The 27,726-nt window shown below is 42.2% G+C and overlaps 1 protein-coding gene across 1 annotated transcript; it reads right to left on the bottom strand.

Annotated features, from left to right (window-relative positions):
- vipr1b (vasoactive intestinal peptide receptor 1b) lies at positions 1-24,399 on the bottom strand. The gene is made up of 13 exons (XM_084033622.1): positions 24,314-24,399; positions 22,448-22,558; positions 15,572-15,672; positions 13,290-13,387; positions 10,457-10,589; positions 7,114-7,267; positions 6,957-7,017; positions 6,798-6,870; positions 5,061-5,152; positions 4,399-4,528; positions 2,659-2,700; positions 511-1,361; positions 1-469 (listed from the first exon to the last, which is right to left on the bottom strand). The coding sequence occupies exons 1-12, from the start codon at positions 24,387-24,389 to the stop codon at positions 1,170-1,172; spliced, it is 1,263 nt and encodes a 420-aa protein (XP_083889748.1). The 5' UTR covers positions 24,390-24,399; the 3' UTR covers positions 1-469; positions 511-1,169.
- Positions 24,400-27,726: the final 3,327 nt, after the last annotated feature.

Raw genomic sequence — 27,726 nt, 5'->3', positions numbered from 1 at the left:
ACTATAGGCTGCACTACACCTTATTATTGATCCGGTTTAATGATCAATATTTTATATGTAATGGGGGGTCCTTGTCCTCTAGATATCTATACATATTTTAATGTCTTAAAATGAAGTTCTGGCCACATCTTACACATTGCACCTTTAAAAAATAAAAAGGCATTTCATCTCCAGAGCAGCAAACAGCCACACGGAGATCTGATGGATAGTGTCACTTGAAAACACTGAAACCAGGCACTCGTCAGTGATCGACACAAAGGCTGTCACAATACCTCAAAAACAACAACAAACAACAACAAAAAAAGCCACATGACCCTATCACCGGCTGGGAATCACAGGAGACGAGAGGGAAGGACTGCACTGATAACGGCGGAGGCAAAGGGCAATCAGTCCCTCGTGAGAGTGATAGTGCAGAGAGGGGCATTTATACTCCAAACCCATCACCGTGAATGAGCATCACACCGCTCGCCTGCTCTCAAACCTCATCCGCTTGGCATTTATGAAAAAAACATTTCATTATTTTCTTCTTCTGTCATTTGTTTTGTTCTTTTTTTTTTTGGCTCTGCCCTCCAAAAAAATATACTTTATGTCATTTCCATCACCACTCACACATTCAAACGCCTCATAATGCATTTCTGGTATTTTTTTTGGTACTAATATAAATAATGTAATTCCCTTTTCTTCCAACGGCTGTGTCTTCGCACCAGCCTTGTTCATTTGGAGCGTCAGAAATCCATTAAGTCATTTTTAATCCGGGCATAATTACATCGCTGCCGGTGCCGTCCACATTTGGGTTCCCTCACCTCACCCCCCCTTTTTCATCTGTGACACGTTGCACTGGTGTCTGAGCTCACAGGGGGAACTTAAATGATCCATTATGATATGACTCATCATCTGTACATGCGCTGAAACACGTGGTTCTCATTTAAAAGTGCCAAAGCTGTGCTCGCGAAGCAATGAGCGTGATCTTTCTCACTTTAAACCTTTTTAAAGAAGCGTGCGGGCTAAAAGCTGGAAGCCGTCCCACTATGTCCCCCCTTCGCGTCGCTCTCCTTTGCCCACGTCACACTCTGGCGACGCCTCCTCAGGGAGTGCTAATGGATGGGAGTGCGCGTTTCCTTTTTTTCCTCCCCCTGCCTGATGTTTTTGGCGTGAGTGTGTTTTGTGCGTCATATGCTGGAGAGGTCGTCGTGACAGGAGGACGAGGCCCGGCGGTTCTTCGGGCTGCAGCGCGTCAGCATGGTGATCTGGGTGCTGAAGTTGTTGCTGCTGCCGATGGACGGGTGTTGGTATTTGGTGTCCGAGCCCATGTATCTCTGCAGGTGCCACCTTCGCCACTTCCTCTTGATCTCTCCTTGGACCTGCAGTGGATTAACCATCCATCATTTTACACTTCTGACAGACATTAACTCAAAATCAAATCTGAATAAATACACTTTGCATGGTATTAAATCAGTGGTGGCGCCTGATAGCTATGCTAGAACTCCTATACATTACCTTAGCAACAAGTTTCAGCCCTTAGTTACCATTTATTTCACATCATATTACCATAATAATAAGTTTTGAATACCCAGGATTTTTTTAAACTCTGTCTCTGGAACCATATTGTTGGCGTGCGTGTTGGAGCTCACTTGAACCCACTTTCTAGCGATGCCCAATTGGTCATTCCTTTGTCCTTTTTTTGGTTTCTTTCATTCTTGACATCCACTTTTGTGTTCCAGCCAAAATACAGCCCTGCAGCGACTGCTTGTAATCTGTCACAAACCGCTTCTCACAGCTAGAAAAGTCAAGGAAGGAGCAGATGATGTTCTCAGGATGTGACCACGACCTCCATCTTGGAGGCCATCGATTAAAACGAGCAAAGAAGTTGACAGAAAGAGAACTGACATTCCTCCAAGGACAACTTCAGTCCTTCTTTGTCTGTCGAGCAGTTAAAGTTTGTAGAAATGATGATTTCTACAAATGCGGTCCCTCCTTAACTTCCTTGCTGCGTCCGCTTTAATTGATAAAACCCCAATGAGAAGTATTTTTCTTTCTCAGCAGCAACTTTAAAAGCCACCGCTGAACCACCTCGAACGTGGAAATTACTCTAATTTCTGCCTTTTGTTGATTTCCTTGTGTTTTCTCGCGACTCAATATGAAAAACAATGAACAATGATTCCTGGGACTATATATAATTCAAAAGCACTAAACGGCCAAGCCTTACGACTTCACAAAGGACACCTGGAAATGGCATATTGAAATTCAGGCAGCGTAGTGTGAAGCCATCCAACCCATCACTGTGATTCAATCTGGCTCGGCACCAGCAACATAACTTACACAGAGAGCCTCGGCAGAAACCGCTGAATAACTCGCTGCCAAAAGGCAGTGCTTTTTTTTATTTATTTTATTACAGCCCTCCCATCCTGCAGGCAGAGAGCAGGAATATGCTGCGAAGAGGTCCAAGGGAGGCGGTGACTAATGCTCACAGCTCCATCCACCGTTCAGGACTGTGTGTGAATATAATTGGGGCACCGAGGGAGCCGCGGAAAATCCACGGACGAGCTGCATTTTCTGAGAATCGACACGGGGTTATCTCTGCATGGAAATCCTTAAAACCGTGTGTTTATACAAACAGTGTTTACATCACTGTGTGTGTGTATGGGGGGGGGGACCTACCTCTCCGTTGAGGAAGCAATAAAGGACGGCGACCACAAAGCCCTAAATGGAAAGAAAAACACAGATGAGGTGTTGAAATCACACTTATCTCTCTTTGTGACCGTGTGGCGTTCATGAGACATACATGGGAAAACTATGCACACGACGTACGGCCGTTAGTTCCCAGTAATCATGAGGAAGAAGAACGATGAGGAAGGAATGAGCTTTTATGCAGCTGCGTCGTCTGGCTGCGTTTCGCCATCATTCCATCAACATGTGACGTCTAAACTGAAAATAACACCGGGGGTTTAAAACGGCAACGCTGCTGAAACAAGGTTGGGCAGCATCGAAAGTATATTTAAGTATTTGTCGGTATTACTTCCCCAAGCATTCCTGAACACACACAATTTATTAAATATATTATATATTATGTATATACACACACGTATTTTACCACCTAAAAAAGAAAACGTGATATAATGCACAGCAATGATCTATTTAACCCTCATCCATCCATCTGCAGACCCCCAGAGGTCAAGATTTTGTCAATGAATTTGTTCCTCATGACTTCGGTTTTTGTTTTAATTTGTCAAATAGAATCAATAAATATTTGCCACGGGGTCGAATTGTCGAAGTATGACACACTATCAGGAGGAGATACAGAGACATTTATTGCATAGCTAATCACATTTTGAGAAGGAAAAAAGTTAAACTACTAAACATTTTGCTCTGATGACTGTTTCTCATATAGAAGTTTCAGTAGTTTTATTAGTTTAAATATGTTGGGATATGGGTTAAATAGTGTAGGGCCAAGGGAATCATTTATGAATGTTTAACAAAACTTCCAAAATAATTTGTTTTGTTTTAAATTAGAAGAAAACTAGAACCAAACTCAATGACAACATTTCACAATTTATCAGCACTGTGTGTGTGTGTGTGTGTGTGTGTGTGTGTGTGTGTGTGTGTGTGTGTGTGTGTGTGTGTGTGTGTGTGTGTGTGTGTGTTAAATAAAGATGCACATGTGAGATGTTGCATCTGTTTGACCTTCTCTCTGTGTTGTTGGAATAAAAGTGATCCATCGGTCTACTAGAGATGTTTGCAAGAAAAGACTGCCTGCCAAGAAAAAACCCTTGATAACGGAGCGTCAGCTGCAGGAAGTTGTCCAGCAGCGAGGAAACCAAACAATTTTGGAAAAAGGGAGTGAGTGTGGATTAGAAACCTGCAGGTCTGCGCCGGCCCGAAAACACGCCGACAGTCGGAAAACGGAGAAGCAATCAAGAAAACTTCATTGGCGCTCGCGGAGCGGAGATAATGGTGCATTCACATGCTCCTCGAACAATCCCATTCCCCGAGTCCGGAAGTTGTTCTTCCCACTTCGGTGTGTTCATGAACTTTAAATCGTAATGTGGAAAATACAAAGAAGCTGTGTTGTATTTTAAAACACAAAAGCTCATAATGCACAAACAAATAAGTACAAATAACAGACAGAAATAACATAGGAAATCTAAATCATGAGTTGCTCTATTTGCGTAGTTTCCTGACAACTTCTGTTGTGATATGACACTATAAAATTAAATAAATAAAGAGCCGACAGGAAGCCAAACCATTACTTTGGGCCTTGAATCAAGGTCGATTTAGAAATTCAAGAAAAATATGCCTCGGTGTTGGATGACCTTCACTAAAAGGCATCAAATACAGAATCCTCACTGTAAAAAAGAAAAGAAAATGACAATGTAGAAGTTTAAAAAACGGACGTCATACCTGAAACGAGCCCAGGATCAAGTCGAACACCAGCCGCAGCTCCGTCTTCACCTGCTCCGGGATGAACGCAAAGACGATGAAATTGATCCCAAACAGAGGAATCAACAGCAGCGTGGACTTGGCCAGCCTCCTGAAACGACAAAGCAGGAAAAAAACTGATGTCTCCCTCCGGTGGAAAACGTTTTTTTTTTTCTCCAATCTGTCTCTGCGTGTGCCAATAATGAAATGCAACTCCAGAGTACTTTTTCATTTTAACATTTCACCTCTGAGGACCAGAGATGAGGGGAGGGAAAAAAAACACCATTAAAAGTGTCAGTGGGCTCATGCATTATGTCTGGCTTATGAGATGCTCTCCATCCAGGGGGGAGGGGGGGGACACTTAGAGCTCTATATCTCTTTGCAAAGCAGCTGCCAGGGGAAGGCCGCCGTTCTGAGGCCCGCATGCTAAGGCTGGCGAAGGCGTCTCCTCTGAAGGCGAAAAAGGATTTGTCATCCCTGCATCGCTTTGAGTTAAAAGGAGCCACAGAAAGGATTCGCAGAGAGAATAAAGTGGACCGAATTCAGCCCAAGACAGAAACTGTCATATTTCATTTCATCCAAGCGAATGAAGAGTAGAAACTGAAAGCATTAGAGGTTAGATTAAGGTGTTGAATGAGACTCACGAGTACTGGTTGGACTCGTTGCGTCCGATATCTGGGCAGTTGATCTTCTGGCGAAGTATTCGTATGATGCAGATGAACAGAATGAAGTTCATCTGTGGAGATATTAGGAGAGCACGTTACAATAGATGGTTTAGTGCTTCATGAAATATGAATCCTCCACCTGCATAGGAAAAATACACGTTGGTTTCCTCAAGTTTTCAGTGTCTGAATGAATGGATTTGGGTGTTTGAGATTTCATAACTAACGCTCCACATCATGACTCACTCACTCAATTTCCTGCATTCTGGTGAATTTTTACGGACCAAAGAAACAAAATCCAGGCGTGGGATGATGACAATTATGAAATTACAATAGAATATAATGCAGTAAGACTCTCAGTCAGCCATTTTGCTTTGAAATACTGTTTTCTTCTGTAGCTTAACTTTCAACTCCTCTGCTCTGCTGTGGGTCTGTTTAATCCGACGAGGATGCGAATCCGTCGGCACGAAAAAAGCCGACGCGTTTGCACAAACATCAGTCAGTCCTGCTGCAGAGGAAGGTCTGACAGCCATGCTGATCCTGATCCTGATGTGAAAGAACAACTGAACCTGCTGTGTCAACACCGACATCAGCACACATCGGTAAAAAAAAAAAGATTTCCTGCATCCCGTGATGTCATCTTCTAACTCTGGTGTATTTTGGTGGAATGAGAAAATGTGAAATCTGTCTGCAGGTGAGAACACGAAGCAGTGGCTTCTGGAGTTTTAACCTTCCTTTTCGCACCTCTGTGAAAGTGTCTCATGTGTCACGTACTGTCGATACAGATCACTGTCGTTGTTCTTAGATAAGTGGATCAATCTGTGGATGGAGGCCCAGGAGAGCGAGTTTGTATCGTAGTTCAACCTTTGGGCTTTCACGTCTGCAGCGCTCCGTGAAGACGAGGTTGGACAATGTTGCCTAGATAAACTAACCACTACCTTAAAGTAACTATCTGATGCTGGTTTTGACACACGAGAGAGGAACCGGAGAAAGTTGAGCAACGTCTTCGCCATGCAACACATATCCCCACCAAAAAACGGACTAATTTCCAGCATTTCATCTTGAATATTACTCTATATTAATAAAACAATATGTATTTGAACGTGTCTATTCTGAAACGTGATGATCGTATTATCAAATTAGTGACAGGTTGTGATTATATCACAGCTAAGTGCCGTTGTTCCTCCAAATAACTGGCAAGAGAGCAAATTGAACCATTGCTTTTGCAGCTTGCCAGAAGGCAGCACGATTCAATACACCTATATTACCATTAAAGCTCAGTAAATAACACGTTCTCTTTGTTTAATCTGCACACAAACAGAAAAGGTAAACTTCCCCTGAAGCTAAGCTAATCCCCTCTAGCTCCGTATCTAATGCACCGACGTTGTGATAAAACTCGGATGTGCAAAATAAAATGTCATCCTTCGTTCCTGCAGCGCATTTAAAAACGCCAATCCTCTGTAGATGAAGTGAATGATGACGGGCGAGGAAGACAAATCGATGGCGATTTAAACTTCCAATCTTCCAAAGTGAAACGAGAACTTTGAGGTCGCGTTCAACAAGCAGTCGGATAAATTACACGGACAGGTAAGTCTGAAGTGGACTGATGAGAACGGACTCGGATGTTTGGTTGTATTTACTGTCTGGCGTCAACAGCTCAAGGTGCACAAATATTGATGTGATGGAATTTGAGTGATAGAAAAGTGTGTCTAAACGTACCAGGATTGAAGCCAAAATAGGTGTTTTAATGATCCACCAGAACACGTCGGTGTTCTCGATGATATCCCAGCACCTGGTGAAGAATAAAACACATTCATACCATGAAATCTGATCCAGATTCTACACTGGACTCCAGCAGTCCCCTGGGGTTTGTCTTACCCCACATCATTATAGTAGGCTTTAGCGATGCTCCAAGCTGTGATGAAAATCGCCGGACCTCCTAGGTGAATGTAAAAGTGTACAGTTATTATTATTGCATCCCAGCTGACCCCAGGCCAGCGTGGACGTATAAATAAATACTTGAGGGCGTCCTCACCCCAGCCGATCAGAATGTACGCCCAGAAGTACTTCCTCTCGGAGAAGAAGGAGACGGCCAACAAGGCGTGGAGGTAAAGGCCTTCCACCAGCAGCCAGAAGAAACTGGCCATTATGCAGTACTGGAAGAACACGATCACCACTTTGCAGCCAACCTGGCAACCAGACAGAAGCACACGTCACACAGTCAGCTAGTATTACCTCAACATATGTCCAACGGTGAGGCAATCAATTAAGAAGAATAATGGATATGATGTCAGTATCATATCCATATTTATTTGAACCTATTAAATGTATTGAAGTGGGTTCGACGGTGATACAATCAATCAAAATCATTTATTCAAGAATTTAATTATAAATCCTTAATAAAAAAGTTTATACTTAATGGCTACTCAATACTTAACCTAGGTTTTGACATTTAATCGGTCTTTTAGCAACGATGAAAATGTTCTTTTTACAGGAAGAACCTGTTAACATTTACTGCAGACTTAAATTATATCAAATTGACTCAAAAGCCTGGCTGGTAACTAATCTATAAAGTATGATTGAACCATGTACAGCCAATGGTGACATATTAAAACATAATCATTTAGTAATTTAAACATATCAAACTGTGTTTTAGCAAAGCCATCAAAGTGCAGATATTTCAGCGAGCAAGAAGACAAAGAGTGGAACGGCTGAAACAGCCATGCAGGATAACACAATCGGGTTGATTCGCAGCACAAAAGCACAAAACTTCCATCAGGATGGGCGAGTTCATTCAAAATCGAGTTTGCCGAGCGGCGAGGCTGCTATTGAACTCGTTGCACAGGGATGCGTACAAAAAAGGTTCATCATCCAAATGTGTGGGTTTTGGGTGGGCTGACGTGTAGCAGTGTGTCGCTCCTTCACAGGCTGATACGCACTCCATGAGCCACATACAAGCTGTTTTTGGGATCGCTGAGATAAGAAGAATCAATACTGTGGCCGCTCCAAGAAGCCATGAGAGTGGATTCTGCTGTGGACCACTTCACCAGACGAATTGGGAAGAGGGCGAATGGACTGAAGCAAACACCAGCACTGAAAATGCCACACCTCTCCCTTCTTCACCTGAACTCCTGAGAAGAATGATGAATGAGCAGGGAGGAGTGGTGTCTGAGCGCCTGCACAGGAGTCGTACCGCTCACGGATGCATCGGCATCATTAATCACCGATGAAGAGTGAAGACGAGGACGTCAAACTGCTTCTCGTCCAGAGTTTACTGCAGGTATTCTCAATCACTGGGCCCAAACGGTCACATTTTTAGATTTTTAGATTTTTTTGGGTACAAAACTTATTTGTTTCTCTTAGTGGGTTCAAGGATTCACATAAATAAATAAAAAATAATAATAATTCAAAAAATAACCAGCAGTAATCGCCATTACGATATGAATTTATTCCTATCCAGCAGTTTATAGCTAACTTTAATTATCAAAATCATAAAAAATGCTAATAAGACAGGTAATAAATCCAAATCTTATGAATCATTTTACTTTTAATACGTCTGTACTATCTATCTATCTATCTATCTATCTATCTATCTATCTATCTATCTATCTATCTATCTATCTATCTATCTATCTATCTATCTATCTATCTATCTATCTACACTGTTGCCGATAGAGTTGGAATATTTCGTTTTCAGACACAATCCTCTGTTCCTATTAAAATGCATCAATAATCACTTTTAACCAGGTGCAATGATTTACATTATGGGTCCCAATTACCTTGGTGAAATGTATTAATTCATAAAAAACCTCAACCTAAAACTCTCATTATACTGTAAGTGCTGTCTGCATGGAGGTACACTTCCAGAGAGCTCATTAAAGCAGCTGGCGGTGAAGCCGACGAGGATTCGGTCGTCTATATAAATTGATTCCTACATTGGCAGACGGGCCGTCTGAACCCTTTCTGCTGGTTCTAATATGTGCAAATCTAAAACCTACCATCAGTAGCAACACACACACACACACACACACACACACACACACACACACACACACACACACACACACACACACACACACACACACACACACACACACACACACACACACACACACACACACACACACACACACACACACACACACACACACACACACACCTTAAATAATGCATTCGTTATCAGCCTCTCCACAGCAATTATATCATGAATTAATCTAATGGGTCACAATGGCAAACATCCAACTGTAGAAGAAGGTTAATGAACCAGGAATGTAGAACACCTACACACACACACCTACACACAAACACACACACACACTCACACACACAAACACACACCTACACACAAAGCGGTTGTAATGGAAGTAATGCTGGGGTCGTGATGAGCGCCGTAGCACCAAACCCGTCTCTGAAATGTCTTTTTTCCCGGCCGACCCCGGCTCCCGTCCAACCCGACGCTTCCATTAACACGATGGATGCATCCAGAGAGCTCGCTAATAAACACACTCAGAGGGCCCGCCTCGTGTAGTGAAACATAAACCTCACGTTGGGCAGGCGTCACCGTGGCCTCGCGGGCCTCTGTGGGTTTGTGGCGGCGTCCAAACATTGTGGTTTGATAGACGTCCAAGCATAACGGCTTGTGAGCCCGGCGTCCTCAGCTACTGTTTAATGCATATTAGTCGTATTTGAGTTCTGACTCACATTTAATTGTGTTGTTTTTGTGACAAACACACTTGAAATATGAATGTGATCGGCATGGCTGGATATAATGAGGCCCACGGGGACAAAAAAAAACCCTATTAAGAAAACATCTTCCTATTTCCATGTTTTGATCATTAAAACAAAAAAAAGCACATATTTTATGAATAGTTATTATTAAAACTGGATTTTGACAAGGAGGCTAGATTAGGTAATAAATTGAACCTTTGTTATGTCTGTCGATGCGTACTCCCAGACTAAATTAAAGTGCAGTATGCCGGGGAACTTTACGGCCCCGTGGAGGTCTGAGGTTGGTAATCTAGGCTCGCTGACTCTAATAAACAATTCATAATGCAACAGAAGATCTACTGATGCGCCAGCAATGAGAGTGAATCATATAGCGATTCTATTTCATATCCCGAGGCAACGCAATACCTCACTGGACTCATTTATCATCAAAAAGGATATTGAGAATTAAGCCCGAAGCTGTTTTACTGTAAATCTCTGATGAAATGACACTACATCCCTGATTTTGCCCTCGAGTTCACTGCTTTCATCTCCGTGTGAGGAGATCTCTCATTAGCGGCGGTGTAACGTGGACAATTAGCCTAGCGGTGACACCTTCACCTTCTTTGACTCCTTCAGAGTCGTTCATCTGAAAAACACCCCAATTAACTCACGGAGCCCGAGGAGCAGTTGTCCACCTCGCCGACGTCGTAGAGGACGACGTCCTTGACGAACACGGCGATGGCCTTCAGGATGAAGGACACGAACAGATGCATGTGGATGTAGTTCCTGGTGCAGTGGAGCTTCCTGCACACAGAGACAGATCAAGAGATTCGATAAGGAGGCCAATAATCCAGCGTTCTGGGAGTTAATGGCTTAACATGACAGCAGATCACAGAGCGACTCCCCTTGTAATTGACCTCGTTAGATCCTTTTATCGCCGTGTGGGTGGATCTGCTTTAGAACCCAACAAACGGTCCTTCACAGCCATAAAGACCATAAAAATGACAAATCACAAACATTTTGAATCCATCGAGCATTTTTTCGTAATTTTTTTGAATTTGCATACTTGATTAAATGACGGGAGAGTGTCAAGGCTGCAATTAAGCATCAGCTCGTTTGTTTACGTTTGTTCTCGGAGTTGTGATGCAGCACACGCCTGATTACTTAAAAAATAATTTAAAAAAAAGGCCCTCAGGAATTGTAAACTTGAATTTAACCTCATCTCACAGCCAGGGAAGCTTGTTATCATTCTGTCACAGCTGTTAAAAATGACTATATGCAAGCTTTCTAAATTGTTTTCTTCTGAGACGTGAACATTTCTGTACAATTTCAGTTATTCACAGCATTTTAGTGTCTGAATGAAATCCCAGTGGAAAGAGATGAAATATACACAAATAATCTGTTTGTTTGTATTTTGGGGGAAATGTGAGATCTAATCACTCCTTCCTCTTCCTTTTATAGGCAGCACTGCCGAAACTCCAACAAATGTTTATTTATTCTCGTTTAATTATTCAGACACATTAATATATGTATGCATTACATTACGGGACATTATGCAATTAACGTATCCTCAATTATAATCAAATCTGATCATGATACTCATTATTTAGTAAAATCACAATAAACTTTTTTGGAAGTTGTGTATTTTGTTAAAATCAAAAGGCTTCCATTAACGCTTCATGTTTCATAAAGACTAATAAATGCTTCAATACAGAGGCTTCCGTGTTAAGCTGGAAAGCACAGCTTCATTCTTTTGCAAGAAATTGTGGCAATCGTGTTTTTTTATTGCTCCCTACCTACAATCAATAGCGTCTTTCAGAAACAGGTGTGACCCTCCACGTCAAACCAACGCTCATTAAGAACCCACTCTACGCTCCACAGCATCCCTCCACCTCCCTCCGCTCAGTCATAACTCCCACGCTGACTCAACCCTGTTGGGTGCCTTCATTTCACACTTTCGCACGTATTTTCTTTTCTTTCCTGACCTTGGCCTGCCTCCAGGCTAAAACACAAGTCTGGTGGAGACACTTTCACACCTAGAGCAGGCCTTTGTGGAAAAACATGAAAAGGAGCTCTGATCAGTAAAAACTCACACGGCGTCGTAGGATATGAAGAATGCTACCCGGTAAAAAGAAAAGCAATTTCCTGTTTCACCTCCCTCTCTTCAGAGATGGGTGTATAGTAGAGAACGGCTGATTGGATGGAAGAATGATACTTGTGGCATCACATTAGAACAAAAGAATAAATATGTGCACTAGGGGTGAGATTTGGCAAGAACTTCACGATACGATATGTATCACGATACTTTGGTGACGATACGTATCATGATATTGCGATATAAATAAAGATGAAAACAAGTACCTGTATATGTACATCAGATGATTTGATCAGAGGACAAATTGGGTCAAAACTGTTTCATTCAAAACAGGATTTTTAATCGATCTTTGGAGTTGAAAAATCAATATTGTATTGGGCGGAAAAGTATCGCGATATATTGTCGTATCGATATTTTAACCCACCCCTAATGTGCACAAATGTTGACCATCCATTACTATTAAGACATGAATGCTCCTTTGAATCTCCTCGTATCATCCTCCCACTTGCCCCAGACTCTTTGAGGAGCTTACAATCAACTCCGGACTTGTGAAATATCAAACATCTCTTTCGTCTCGCTATACTTTAATCTCCAAATCGCTGCAGACACGTGCCATCAGAAGATCGAAGATGCATGAAAGAATCATCGGGTTTTGTATGACTTTCAGTTTAACGTAAGCCTCGGAGCTGCCACGGATCAGATAAAACCAAATCCCAGTTCAAAGTGTTTGATGTGCCACGCTAAAATGTATAAATATGTCATGTTGTCCAAACGCCCAGCAGGCACAACGTCAGCGCCAGTGCTCTTTATGGTGAATTGCTCGTACTAATGCTCTCCCTGCAGCGTCCTGACTGGGTTTTCTTCTTTTTCTCTAATCTATCCTTCTTCTAAACAAATGACACAAAGAAGCAGGTTTATCTATCAGGAATTACAAACAAACAAAACTTTCTCTACATACTGTGTTCGGTGCCATTTCAAACCCTTTAAAATTCTCTTAACTCAAGTCGAATCTGAACACTGAGCAGCTTTGATACACATTTTTTTTTTTTTTTTTTTAGATATGATGCGACTTTAAACGTGGAAATGTTGCCACAGACACCAAACACCAAAACTCCAGTATACTTGAATGTAACGGAAGTCTTTTATAGAGGAAAGTCTCAAACTCTTCTTCAGTGTAAGTGATCCAGTTACAGTTTTCTGGACATCCATGAGAAAAATGCAAATAGGAAATGCTAAAAGATTATTTGGCATTTCATTTTAATGCTGGTAATATGCCAAAAATGCACACACATTATATGCTAAAACAGAAAAAATTAGTAAGCAAGTTATGCTTTATATCCTCCGAAGCATTTTGGGAAGGTTTATGATAAAATAGTGTGAATTCTTGAGCAACAAAATAAACGTCCTACCTGAAGATGCAGAGGATGACAATAGCTGTGGTCAGAGATATGAGGGAAACACTGTGACCGATGGTGTAGCCGATCTTCACCTGCCAGAAAAACTTGCCCTGAAGAAGAAAAAACATAGTCACATACCCCCCAAAAATGGAGTTTGTGTTTATGTTTTATGTATGACAAAGTTGCTGGTTGAATTTTATGCAACTTTCTTGTTAGGAGCTTCACCTTTGAAATGATGAACAGGTGGAGGTGTGGATGTGGTGAGCAACATGATGTGATAGGTTCAAAACTAAAGTTTAAAAATACTTTCCATTCCCAGACAACAATTAGTTTTCTCTGAGGTAAACGCTCCGCAGGATCCCCGAAACGTTTGGTCTGTTTCTTAGTTCTACACTGAAGGTCGTTCCTTTACACTGGAAACTCTTTGCCGTCTGAAGGCAGCATGCATCCACCTGCAGAGGCTTTTTAGTTCCTCCTCTTTCAGGTGTGCCAGCGAGCGGCCAGGTCACTGCCAAACGCAATTTTGGTCATTTCCTTTACAGGCTCACTTGATGTGTCTTCAGCTCGGGGGACGAGGTGGGATCAGAGAGAAGGCGATGATATAGGTGGGTGCATTGGAGACTTTCAAATCCCTGCACCCCCCCCTTTAATCCCAGAGCGGTCCCCCGTCATGACTCACGGACACTTTTGAACCCAAACATCTACCTGTTGGCTGTAACTAATTAAAGTTTTAGAGCTCCAGACATGTCGGCGGTGGAAGACCGAGGTTATGAGCAGAGCGACATGTTTCATGAATGTGATTTTTTGATGCTGGTTGAACAAAAACCAGCAGATCTGCTGTGCATTATGGGGCAGGAAGCACTGTTTATACACTTATCTCCAAAGCATGAATTAACCAAAACCAATTAACCCTTTAATTAAAAAGGGAAGCTACAAATTACCATCTCATGTGCACAAATACATCTAAATGTGGGATTTAATTAAAGTGAGGCCAGGAATGATGTACAAATGAGTGAACTGCGGCCCACACATCGATGTTCTCTCAGTGTGGAGTCTGTACGATGCAGATGGACCTTTTCTTCTAACACGCTGGAATAATGTGGAGCCTTTCAGAATAGCCATGTTGCTGCCATGGCTCTTTATGTCTCCTACTCGATGTGATGAGTTTAAGAGCTCGTGGCAAACTGAAGTATGCAGATAGACGGACATCGAATCCCTTTTAGTGTACTCCAGCAGCCCGGGTCCCTGCTGACTTCCTGTGTGGCATACTGATGAGGCCGCCTCGGTGACTCGGGGAGCTTTTACCACCTGTAGCGTACATCCACTCTTCCCCCCGCGATGCAGACCAGATCGGCTCTCTCTGCACCGAAACTAAATGATTTGATGTATGGATTTGTAGCTCTGAGGGCAACACGGATTACATGTAATGACTCATAATGCACATATCACAGGCAGGAATCACAAACTGACTCCAGAGACGTCGGCCTGCTCCTTCAGCAAACAATGAAGGACGTTAATGGTGCACTCATTTAAGAGTCAGAATATTACGTGAAATCTTTATATGAGATCTTAAAGAGATACTTCAAAAAAATGTTCACTATCACTCTCTTCGTCTTGAGTGGCTATAATCAATACTTTTATAATTACTCCCACAGTAGCTGAGATTATCAACCCGACTCCGCACATTTATCAGATGGCAAGAAACGCGGCTCCGCAGGAATGCTAATGTTGCTGCAACTCACAAGTTTACTTGATGCTAAAATTGCCATCTTACATTTCTGTTTGTCATCAGATATTCAAGGATTCTTGATTAGTGAGCTTTACAGTTTCTGTTGAACATATTTTGAGCTTTGAATACAGTCAAGCTGGGCTAAGCTAAGTTAAGCTAATTGCCAGATAGCGGCTCCATACTCAACACAAAAGTCATCATCGATGTTTTCATGTGGCTCTATAACTCAAATGAGCAAACTTCCCTCTTTCTAAAAATCTGCCGTTTATTCCAACAATAGTTTAACAATAAAATTATACTTTCCAAATCCTGGACGTACGCTACAAACACCTGTGTGTTTTGCTGTGGCAATTCATAGTGAAAGGCAAACACGGGAGCCTGAAATCAATAAATCAGCAGCAGTTTTCCCTGATAGCCCCTCCAACAACTCCCACCCACGGAGAGAAGATGTTCTAACTCCGTGTTCCCCGCCCACCGGGTTTCTCCAGGCGGCGTCCCCGCTGTGACTCACAATGGCGTATGCATCGTGTGTTGCCGGGCCGCTTCCTCATGTGTGTTCACTCACGTCATCGCTGGTGCTGTTGAGATTGTATCCGCAGTTCATGGCGATGTCGATGGGATGCATCTCGGTCCAGCCGTCCGCCGTGCAGGTTTTGGAGAGGTTGCCTGCGGACGGAGACGACATGAAGAAGTAACTCAAGAGAGATTTTCCTCCTCTTTCGACCTCCTTACAGACGTGAACTGCTGCGAGACACACTGCGATATTGTCAATGACCTCATAAGCTGGTTGGTTGGGTCACGGCAAAAAAAACACAGACAAAAACATCAAACCGCTGTATGACTCTCTCCTGCTAATGCGATCCATTACCGACTTGTGCATCAGCCTGCAGAAAGGGATAACGAGGACGAGCTGAGTAGCTTCTGGGTTTGTTTCCTGTTCGATTCAAAAAAGGTATCTCTCTAATGCATTTCTATAAGATCATATCTTCACCCATGCATGAGAAATAACCTGCCATTTCTCTACCAAAGACCTTTTTTTCTACTCAATTGTCGGCAAACCGGTCCGAGAGAGGTAATTCGTTATTTGTGTGGGGGATCAGGGGGTTCGTGAAAAACAGCTTAACCCGGGAGACCTTAAACCCGATGTGACCGAAAAGTACCAAATTAGGATCAAATGTTATGTGCAGGCGCTGAGATGTGGAGGGAAGCCGGCGGGAGGTCGGTGTGTGGAAGACGCTGCTCAGTCAGGGAAAGGTCATGGGGATGAAATGTCATGTTTTCATGCGGTCGCTGCTGTGGCTGTGTTCAAATGGCATGCTGGGATGTTTGTGAATTCCTCCCCTCATCTTCCCTTTTTATTTTCTCCACTAGCCGTTCCTTTATTATCCACTTTCATGGATGTGTAGGTTTGGCCCACACACACACACACACACACACATACACACTATCTACTGACGGAAGGCAGGGCCCCGAGTCCAGATCCTGAATGAAAACACCGACTGAAGTGGATTTTGAAGTCATCGTTTGTATTCTGGTGCGGAAGCTTCAGGCTTTTCTACAGATTTGCTGCTGCATTGCAGAACGGCACTTCACCTGAACTCAAGGCCGTTCCACAGGCAGATTATTGTAACGACGTTTACACATGACCATCCTTTCACAGCTTTGGATTCACGCGTTATTAGAAAGAATGCACGTTTAAGGAACTTCCAGTCTGTAAGAGTAGAGCCTGAACACTTTCCGTATTTAACAAACTGACCTCAAAACTTTTTGTTCTTTTCTTACATGGTAACAAACACGGACACTAATAGCGTGAAATCAGTCCATAATATTGTCTGGTGCCGATATATGTCAGCTTCTACTTGATCTACCTGCAAGTAGTAAATCTGTAAAAAATAAAAAAGATAATGAAAAAATAAACGCGACTTGTCATTCAAAACAAGGAGTGAATTTACTTAATTTTTGTAAAGACAAGACTTTGGGTGTCCTCTTAACTAAATTAAAAAGGATAAAAGTCAGTATTGTAGACCAAGACCAGCTCAAAACTAAGACCACGTCATGAGACAAGACCAGACCTGTGCGAGTCCCTCAATGCATAACATATGCATAAAAATATGGAATCCATATACGGCACTTATCAAACGTATCACTTATCACCTCTTCTTTGTCTTGATATAATAATAAAAACATATTGGTGAGGATGATGTCATGGTTGGGAATGTTCCTTTGTTTTCTATGACAATAATGATGTTAAATAATTTAGACAATCCTCAGGAAACTGAAAACTTAGTTACCTGAGAGTCCTCTTTGTCTAGACGAGACCTTCAAAAACTCAGACCAAGACTGGGAAGAGTCACAAGGGTCAGAAAGAAACCAACAAAAGGAGTTAAACTAACTGAAACGAGTTACAATTTAGTATTTTAGTTGTTATATTCGGAGCGCGTTATCTGACCTGCAGTCTGTTTATATCTCCAGAGTGTTTGTCAAGCTGTTTTCTTCTCATTATATTTGCCTGGAGTTTAAAAGGTAAAGTCCTGAGGTGTTTGCAGAGCCACCTTCAGAGCAGTTAATCAAACCTCCACTGAGCCCCGTTTTCCATTGTTCAGCTTTAATGAAGACGTTTAAAAAAAAAATACAGAAACTTCTTTGTCTTTCAGTTGCTTCGAATATTAAAGTTGGAACACAAAAAGTTGTTGTGGCGGTAAAGCGGAAAGCGTATGTCACATTCAGCCATAGTCTGCTCTCACAATACCTGATTGATCGCCGTGATGTCTGCATATAGCAATCTATCACTAAGTGGGACCGCCGAGGAAAGCCTCCACTTTAGTTGTAAAACGGCCCAGAAATAATCAATAGTTGATTTTCTTCCTGGATGCACATGAAAACGTATCTATTTGACAAATTCCATGCATTTGATTGTGTACCGGATTCTCCCTTTGTAATCAGAAATGCAACTTTAAAATCACGTTTGCTGAGTTTTAAGTCTGGAAGAAATAAATGTCATACACTCTCAGTGAATGGAAGGAAAGAAAATACATGTGATTGTAAAAGTGTGTTAGCATGTTAGCTTTGTAGGCTCACTAGTGAGCTAAAAGATGGTTTTAATGGTTTTAACTGTCATTTATTATTATATTATCATTTTATTATGTTATGTTTTACTGAACCTTAGATTGAATGAAAAGCTAATTATTACTTACTATTACTTTTCCATGATTTAGCAAGAAAAGGATTTAAAAAATGTGGATTTGCTTAGATTCTATACAAACCATCATCGCTCATCGCACATTGCACTATAAATGCAAATGTAACTCACCGCCCAGACCATTAATCACTGTCAGAACTCCAAATCTTACCAAAGATACAAAATAAACAAACATGTCGTGGGAGTATCCACTCTACACATTATGTAAGTCAATGATATATGGCAGTCTAGACAGTTGTCATCCATCTTTTCAGTAAAGAAGGAAATAAAAGGCATTTTATGTGTTCATTCTTGGGGTTAAGAGGAATCAAACAACAAAGTGCTTCAACGCCGATGGGAGGGAACATTGAGTTGCCCATTAGATGAAAATGTGTCTCCACTTCATGAAGAAATAGGTTTCATTAAGCTGAGATTGCTTGTTATACTGAGATATAAATATAATAATGATGATGTGTTGATACTGAAATGTACAAAACAGAACTTCATGCAAGAAGCGACATATTAAAGAGAAAGGCGGAGATCCTGTTGGCCATTTTCATTTTATATTTAACAGCGATACTGGTTTATTTTCATCTCACAAATCCATTCAAAGCATGATTTTCTTTCAGGTTTTTGCCATCAGCTCTTAACTAATCCATGCTGCTATCGGTGCACGTGGGGTTTAAAGTGCATCCTCCAACTTTGAAGTGTCACATTTCCCCGTGAGTCTAATTTCCAGGTTGACTCTTTGAGATGCTAATTCCTGTTTGAGTGCAGCAACACTCCCAATGGGGGGGGGGGGGGGGGGGGGGGGGTTATGTTAGGATGCACAAATGGCTCAGGCTTACATCCATCTGCTTCGGAGAGTCAAATTCTACCGACTCTTCGAGAGTTGATGGATTTGCTTTTTTTTCCCCCCCACACCAACTAAATGTGAAAAGTTAAATATGCGACAGCAGCTCGGGTTCAGGGACATTCCAGGGTACACAAAAGATTTACACCGAATCTTCATTTTTAAGAAATTAAAGTGAAACGAGGAGGAAAATATAAATTGTAGTGACAAAGAAAAAACCCATCAGCCCCATCTCCATTAGTCATGAGTAGCTGTATTATAGTCATCGAGGAGGGAAGAAGCTGGAGGGAAATAGCTGCGTTGAAATAGATATTCATCAGCAGAGATGAGGAGGGGAAAAGGTCTGATTGCATCGCCAAAAAAAAGAAACAAACCGGATATCGAATTCAAGTCAAGTTCCCAGTCTTATTGTGGATTCAGCCTCATTAAAACAACAAAAAAACAGCTTCATTTGATGAAAGTGCGGTTTGGGCTTCTGATCAGATTATAGGAAGTTCTGGCCTAGTATTGGATTGCTGTTGCTAGAACTTCCTCTAATTGGTGTATATATGTATATATATATATATATATATATACACACCAGGGCTGGACTGGCCATCGGGCATACCGGGCATTTGCCCGAAGGGCCGATGGTGATTTTGGGCCGAGCCTTTTTTTTTTTTTTTTTTTTTTTTTAACTAATGGTATTCGTGTTATTTGGTATTAGTCATGATACATATTCAGTGTTTCCCACACATTGAATGGACTTAACTAGCGGCTCTAATAATAGGCCTAAACAGGAGGGCAGCAGCGCTTATTATAAGGGGAAATCCTCGCGGCTGGTTTGGTTCATCAACGTTCTGTTTTCCCCCGTCGCCATGGCAAGGCGTCCCCCCCGCCGACCCCCCTTAGCTGCGCGAGTTTGACAGTGCGTGCGCGTATGTCAAAACCAAAGCACCAAGGAAGGCTGAGGAATAGTCACCCACTTATATTAATAATAATAATAGTCATAATAAACTAATAGTATAAAGCAGCCATCCCCAATTAGCGGCCCGCGGGCCAAATCCGGCCCGCAAGAGCAAATCCAGCCCATGCGGACCCAGTGACTTACTAATAACCTGCCATAAGGTGAAATAAAGAGTCGGTAAAGTTGAAAATATATTCACAGATTCGGGATCAATACATCTGAAGTGAAACGTTTTCAAACACAAATGATGCCTCTTTCCCACCGTAATATCAAAGACTACGAGCTACAAGCACCAAAACACAGATTTTTTACAAAAATCAGCTGTCCTCTGAGCTGAACGGAGAACATTGATCTATATGCGCAGTGACAGCCGGGCGAGTGCGCAGGGACCGTCTGCAAATTACAAGACAAAAGCAAGATGCTGCAAACAAAAACCATTAACGCTACTGTTATACAATATTGTTTTCCTCTTGTGCCCCACTTGCTGAAGTGCTGTTGTTTTTTGTTGTTGATCAAAATATTCTCCAGGGGCATTCAAATAAATAAATCATTGATATTGGACTTATTTTCTTTCAAGCCTACATTTTTATCTGTCCCTCAACACAGGCTATGACTACTACTACTATCTGCTACTACAACCAACCTGGACATAATTTGGCCCTCAGTGAAAACTAATTGGGGAACCCTGGAAGGCTCAGCACTGTGTTTTAGTAATTTTTCTTTTCATCTTTTCTTGAATGCTTAAACTCCTCAACCCCATTTAGTATGTCAACATTTTGTATTAGTACCAGCAGTTGGTCAGTAATTGATGTCATATTTTGGTTCTCAAAATTCACCAAATTGATGCATTAAAATTAAATCTATTAAAAATTTTCCCCAGGGGGGGCATGCCCCCGGACCCCCCTACAAGATCACAAGCCCCCCACGATAGAATCCTGTGGGAAACACTGCTATTGGTACACAAAACTGGTAGATCGGCCCCTTAGTCATGATTGATTCTGGGCTGGACCAATTACAGCCGAGGGGCGATGCCCGACAGTGTACAAGCATTGTCACAAAAAAAATTGTTTTCATTCATAGGCTTCATTGTCTTTCCATCGATACCTGGTGGGCCGGTCTCGGCTAAAAAAATGCCCGGGCCGATTTTTGGTCCCAGTCCAGCCCTGATACACACACACACTAAAATGCAATATTGTAGAAGGGAAGATCTACAGCAACACTGTTCCTGACATAAACCACCTAAATGCCAATCAGGTGAGAACAAGAACAGGACATTGGTCACTTTCCCGTGAAAGTGACACTTACGACAATTTTCTAAAAACGTTGTGTTGATCGGAGGAAGGCCAGTCACATCTTCAAGAAAAATGGATCAGATAGGAATTTATTTAAGTATATAAGTCTGGCTCTTAAATTGGCCCACGTGTTTTGAAGGATGCCTCATCCTATAAAATGTAAGTACAGAAGAAAGCAATCAACATTTATACAAATATATGCTTTCATTAACAAAGGCTTTAGTCGAGGACGGACGCTGTTGTGTTGGAATGAACAAGACAAATAAGTATAAATCAGATTGCTGCAGTTTTGATAGTTCAGCTATTTGAGAGGAACATTCAGCTCTGGCATTTATTAAATATTATTGGTGATCTTAAAATGGGGCAGGGAGAAAATAAAGCCGCTAGAGAGACAAAGGGTGATTCAAGGAAACAATCGTTTTAGTGTTTGGTCTTCAGAAGCAGATCTGAGGTCAGTGAGTCATCGCTCCTCCTCGCCGTCTGTGCCTCCAAATTAAAAAGGTTGAAGCTGGATTCCTCCTTGTTTTCTTAGACCCTGACTGGAATCTGGCTCAGGTAAATGCTACATACTGTTTACGGGAACCTGGATTAGCTGTTATCTTGGGTTTGGGGAAAACTCACAATACCTATGTGAGATATATCTTTTTTTTTTTAAGTGATGAGTTGATATGGTAAACGTTTGTAGAGACGTGGAATGTGCCGGGCTGTTCTTCTCACTATTTGATCTGATTCAACACAAATGCACAGTGTTCTCCAGATTATACCGATGATTAAACGATGCTCTTTATGAATTAATATCCTTCGCTCGAGGCTTTCTGTACAGTTTCTATTCATTTCCTGATGTCCACAGGAGGCGATGGGGAAAAAAACACCAGTTTGATGACTTTAAAATGTCCATTTCAAACAACACATTAGAATCAGGATTTACCCAAAGGCTTGATTGTATGCAAATACGCTTCATATCAAAATGTGTTGACCAGCCCTGAGCTAATAACACAATAACAGCACAGGGTCCAGTTTTGTGTGCCTCAAAAGTAAAAACAATTTAATTACAGACATTTACATGAAGAATATTGTCATATTCTTGCTCAAGCTGAGTCTATAAACGAAACACGAGAGAGAAACATGCTTCTTATGCGTGTTGAACAGAAAGTGAAGGAAAGCGTGTTTACCTTTGTGCTCGTTGCTGAAGTAGCTGAAGTAATTGGGGCAGCTTATCGTCACCACCTCTCCGACTCTGGCCGACGGCCAACAGGCGATGATATCCCACATGCCTTGGCAACCTGCCAGGAGACGACACCATTAACATGGCATCACTCACACACATGCTTGTGTGCACGTGTGCTTACATGACATTCAGAGACAGAGAGGTTAGAATAAATCTTTGTTTATGTTACGAATGTGGGACAAAATTCTGAGTTTATCCGTCAAATACAATTCTTTAAATATTTAATAAATCTCTCAGGCTTACATTCATCCGCTTTAAATCCAAATCCATAGTTAGTCGTATGAAACTCCTAAATATATTGCACTGGTGACTTATGTATTTCCACCAAATCAATAAATAAATGAAAAAATAAAATAGCCCAGAAGAACCTGCACCACCATTATCACTGGTTGTGTTGTCTCCTCAGACATAAACTCTAGGATTTACAACCACACACACGTTTTTCAGTTTATTGTTATCATGTCTTTGATATGTTTTCTATATTTGAAATTAAAGTTTACAACGACGAAAACATTTTTGAGACCGAGATTGATTTCTGAGGTTGAAAAATCAAAGGAAAGCGCAGCCAGAAAGCATTTCTGTCAGGACATCTTTAAGTCTGTGTGTGTGTGTGTGTGTGTGTGTGTGTGTGTGTGTGTGTGTGTGTGTGTGTGTGTGTGTGTGTGTGTAGCGCTGGACTCCAGAATACACAAACTGTCAAGAAATATTCATTCTCATTCCCGTTCTGGAAGCAAAGGAATTGCGGGACAATCTCCGTATTTCATACTTGACTTTTGTTTCTCTGCGACCTCATTTATTAGGGATGTGACCTGTGAGAGCAGCTTCCTTCCTGTCGGGGAAGCAGATAGGGAAGTGGAGAAATGAGGGTCATTGAAGAGATAAGGAGGAGAGTCGTTTCCACGCACGCCATTTCTGTATATTCACTTAACGCAGAGATGTTCTGCATTAACGATGCCTGTTTACAGTTTAGAGGTCGGACTTCAATCACGACAAGACAGCGATGTCATTAAAAATACTTTCATGACCTAAAACCCTCTTCGTAACTTCATTCAAGGTTATTTATACGCTTTAACCGTATAATGTCACGTCCATCAGGAAATAGTCGCTTCCCTCGCTGGCTTTAATGGCACATTGCGGCTGATTAGACCTCCATTCAGGCCCCATAATGCAATGCTCCACCTTTTACAGATGTGAAAAGGTTTGAGAAGAGCCAGGTCGTACGCCAGAATCCATCACCGGGCAATCGCTGCACAGTTGCATCCTGGTTAGATTTGTGATCGCTTTGACGTCATGACGTCAGCTTTTAGAGCCTCTCTGTCCACTGCAACACCCAGTGCATGATGGGAAACACATTTTCTGTGCACATTTATTGTGTAATTCTACAATGTATTGCTCGATTAAGTGGATTTGTGGGCGTTTCTTTGTGACGGACATCACGGAAAACGACATCCTCTGTAAGTGTGAATCCAAAAATATGTGTATCATGTCCGTGTTCAGACTTATGCCTCCAGAATGATGAGAAATGTTCATGCAGTAGGGATTTAAATCGACTTTTAGCATATCTGAGAGGTCTCTCCCTGCACACATCCCCGGGGGAGGCACAGGTTGAAATCCTCTGCTACAGGCTGAATTATTAGGGATTATTATGATTGTAAGATTAGTCTGATAAAGTCACTATAATCCAGGTATGCCTCTGCTCTGTATTTCTGCCTTCTAGTAGTGCTCAAACAGCCACGCTTCACACCTTGTTTAAATAACCTGCACACTTGAAACAAAGAAGAAAATGTGCTTTTTTCACATTTTTAATTACCTGAAGTGACGTTCCCAAAGGTGGTATTCTCACAGCGCTCTCTCTCCAGCTCGATCTCGTTCACCACGTCACACATCTGCACCGACGAAACCTGCGAAGAGGCCGAGAGAGGACATTTAGGTGCCAGGAATCGAAACGTGCTATGGAGGTGTGGAAAAATAACCCACCCGTATTTAGCGAGGTCGAGGCCGGCACACAGGTTGCATTCCAGTGAATATGTGCATGTAAATATTTTAGTTAGCATCTCCCTTTATCGCATTCCTGCAGCCGTGGCCTTTCATGCCAGGTTTTCCTATTAGAACGTGCTTTTACAACACAGAGATGTTCTCCATGCCTGAAATCCCTCTTGCCTGGAAAATAAGAAACCCTGATGGAAATGGATTGGGACGTGGAGAAGGGAGCCACTAAGTAATCGACAGCGATTGTTCATCTGTGTCAACAGGAGGCTGAGAAATGCGGGCTGACAGCCGCCGGCGGAGAGCCGGCGGGTCAGTGAAAAGGAGTAAGAGGAGCGGCGAGGAGCCTGAGAAGGTCAGTGGAGATGAAGGGGGAGTGTACCCGTGAACTCCCAAAGCTACGTACAAGAATCGAGGCGGTAAAGGTCACGGCGAGAAGAGCGCTGCAGCCAAAATAAAAGCACGTAATATATGAATCGAAGTCATCTTGTGTGCTGCTAATTGGTCCTTATTTGTCTTGTTTTAGCCCGTTCAGTCCCGAGTTCAGCTCCCAGAACAGCAATCTGTGGCTCACAGCTCACCTCGGACATGTCTAGTTTGAGTGAAACAGTCATTAAAGTGAAACAACACTTCTGAGAGCAGCAGCGCTGTTGTTCTTAATGCTCCTCCGTTGAGCATATGCACGGTCGCACCACGGCTCAATGTAGCAGAGGTACGCTTTGATGGGGTTTACAACAGAGAGCCGTCTACAACACTGTCTCCACGCCGTCGACCACGCCGTCTACCACACCGTCTACCACGCCATCAACCACACTACCACACTGTCTATCACGCCTCTTACCACGCCATCTACCACCACACCGTCTACCACGCCGTCTACCACACCGTCTACCACGCCATCAACCACACTACCACACTGTCTACGCCACGCCGTCTACCTTCTACCATGCTGTCTACCACGGCGTCTACCATCTTCCACGTCGTCTACCACGCCGTCTACCTTCTAACATGCTGTCTAACACGCCGTCTACCATCTTCCACGCCGTCTAACATGCCGTCTACCTTCTACCATGCCGTCTACCACGCCGTCTACCATCACACCATCTGCCACGCCGTCGTCTACCACTCGGTCTAATACGCCATCTATTACACCGTGAACCACACTGTTTTCTGTCCCCCAAATATGGAGATCTTCTTTTCTCTGTGTTATATTATATAAGTCATCACATAGAACATACATTTTAAGGAGTTTCAAGCACTTTATTTTAAATCCAAGGACTTTTCTAACCTTGAAAACACCACACTAAAATGCAAGTGTTTTCAAGGATTTCCAGCACCCTTACCAACCCGGTCTTTGTTAAAAAAGAAAACATCAATGAGTGACTCAGGTGAACATCTGATCAAATCAAAGATGCAGAAAACAAGGTTTACGCCCACAATGTGCAGGACTGTATATATGTATAGAAATGTAGAAAATAACATGAGCAGCACAATCAAGGCATCCGCTGCATCAAGGGCAACAGTTACCTTCACTTACATTCACAGGAAATAGGAAAAACCAACAGCATGACACACATTTACAAACTCTGTCATATAACTCCGCGTTATCACGTCTCCACACAACGTTTCCGAGCCTCAGCCATCGGCTCGCTCACTCTCCGAGGTCGTCTTGACATTTTCACAATCCTCAGAACCTCGCTCGCAGGAGTCTTCGCCTGCAGCCGGTGAATCCAACATCCTGAAAGTAATACAAGGAGCACTAGAGGCAGGAGATCAATCTGCCGACATGACCGGTGCAACGTGGACGGAGGAGGGGGGTTCATGTTGGTCAGACCCTTTGGTAACCTTATTTTTGATGAGCGTGAAAGTGATTGTCGAGCGATGCTCAAGAGAGGATTCAAGTCCAAAAGGCCCCTCAGAGAGGGAGCTAATACTTAATTTCACAGTGAACTCTGTGGAACATGATTTAACATCAGCTCTGTACTCCTGATATCAAGCAGAGCTACTTCATTTAAATTATTCATGATATTAAAAATTGGAAATTGGACTGTGTGCCACCATTAAGCACTAAATGTCACTCAACTCTCAACACAATTTTTGTTCCAGAATGACAAAATGATAATATAATGGAGGACAAAAAGCTCCAGGTGCCACGCGAGCTCAAGGTTTTTTGGGGTAATTTGATTGATTGAAAATTTGCACTTTAAAATGATCACCTCATCTCGACAGGCACTGTGTAAGGTGTCATTTTTAAGATCTCTATTGTTTATTTTCGGAGTTAAGCTAATTTAAATGTCACACTGTTAATAGGCCTTGACAGAATAAGTGTGTTCTCTCATAGAGTTCTGCAGAGATGATGTATTTTCAAGGCCAAAGCTTTAGTCAGCGTAACAACGGAGAGCAGGCAGGATTTTTACATTGGATTTTGGATTATTCCAGAAAATAAACTGTGGTTTTGTTCAGGGAGATCATTTTCACGTGTTCATGATTTCTGAATACTATTTCCGGAAGTGAAAAGCTATAAACAAACTACGCCAGTCACATGACCTTCGCTTGGCCATCACTGAGCTAAAGGCACGTAAAAGCTTCGAAATACGAGTTGGGAGAACAAAACTTTAACATTTCTTAGGCACAGCAAGTGCAATTCCTGCAGCACTTTTAAATAGTGGGCAGCTGTTTTGAGCCCAAAATGCTGTGATAAACCAGCTGCGTGCTACATGCTAATATCAAGACAACGTTAGCAACTAGCTACTGAGTTAGCTACTAGCTACTGAGTTAGCTACTAAATAGACTTCCCTCACGATAAAAACAAAAACCAGATTAAAAGTTGAGTGAATGTTGAACTTACTTTCTGAGGCGGCGAGAAACACGTCTCCAAATAAATGCTAATGTTTTCCCTTCGTCTACTGAATGTGAAACGAGGCACTCATTTGCTAACATGCTAGCCATGTCAACTGTCGGCTTGTTCCGCTGCCCCCTAGTGGCCAAGAACAGCAGCAGATTTTGTCACACTGGGAAAAGAGCAGGTGTAAATAATAAAATGAACGATGGCTTCCTACTATTGTGGGTGCTGACTCACGTTCACAATGAATATGCTGCCACAGTTCATATTATATTAATTATTAATAAGCATTACACCTGTAGGTTTCCTATGACGACATGTCTGCCGTGGGAAAGGTCTAAAAATGCTGCTTGTGTTTCTAGTGGGAATCTTAAAATGAAGGCACAGGCTGCAAC

The sequence above is a fragment of the Eutrigla gurnardus genome (assembly GCF_963514095.1).
Source record: "Eutrigla gurnardus genome assembly, chromosome: 18".
NCBI classification, from domain to species: Eukaryota; Metazoa; Chordata; class Actinopteri; order Perciformes; family Triglidae; genus Eutrigla; species Eutrigla gurnardus.
This window is presented reverse-complemented; position numbering and strand designations above follow the sequence as displayed.

Coding starts and splice junctions, on each gene's coding strand:
- vipr1b (XM_084033622.1), bottom strand. CDS start 24,389: ATGTGTGACGTGGTGAACGAGATCGAGCTGGAGAGAGAGCGCTGTGAG. Junction 10,590..13,289: donor GTCATCCTCTGCATCTTCAG/GTAGGACGTTTA, acceptor CTCTGTGTGCAG/GAAGCTCCACTGCACCAGGA. Junction 7,018..7,113: donor GTACATTCTGATCGGCTGGG/GTGAGGACGCCC, acceptor ACATTCACCTAG/GAGGTCCGGCGATTTTCATC.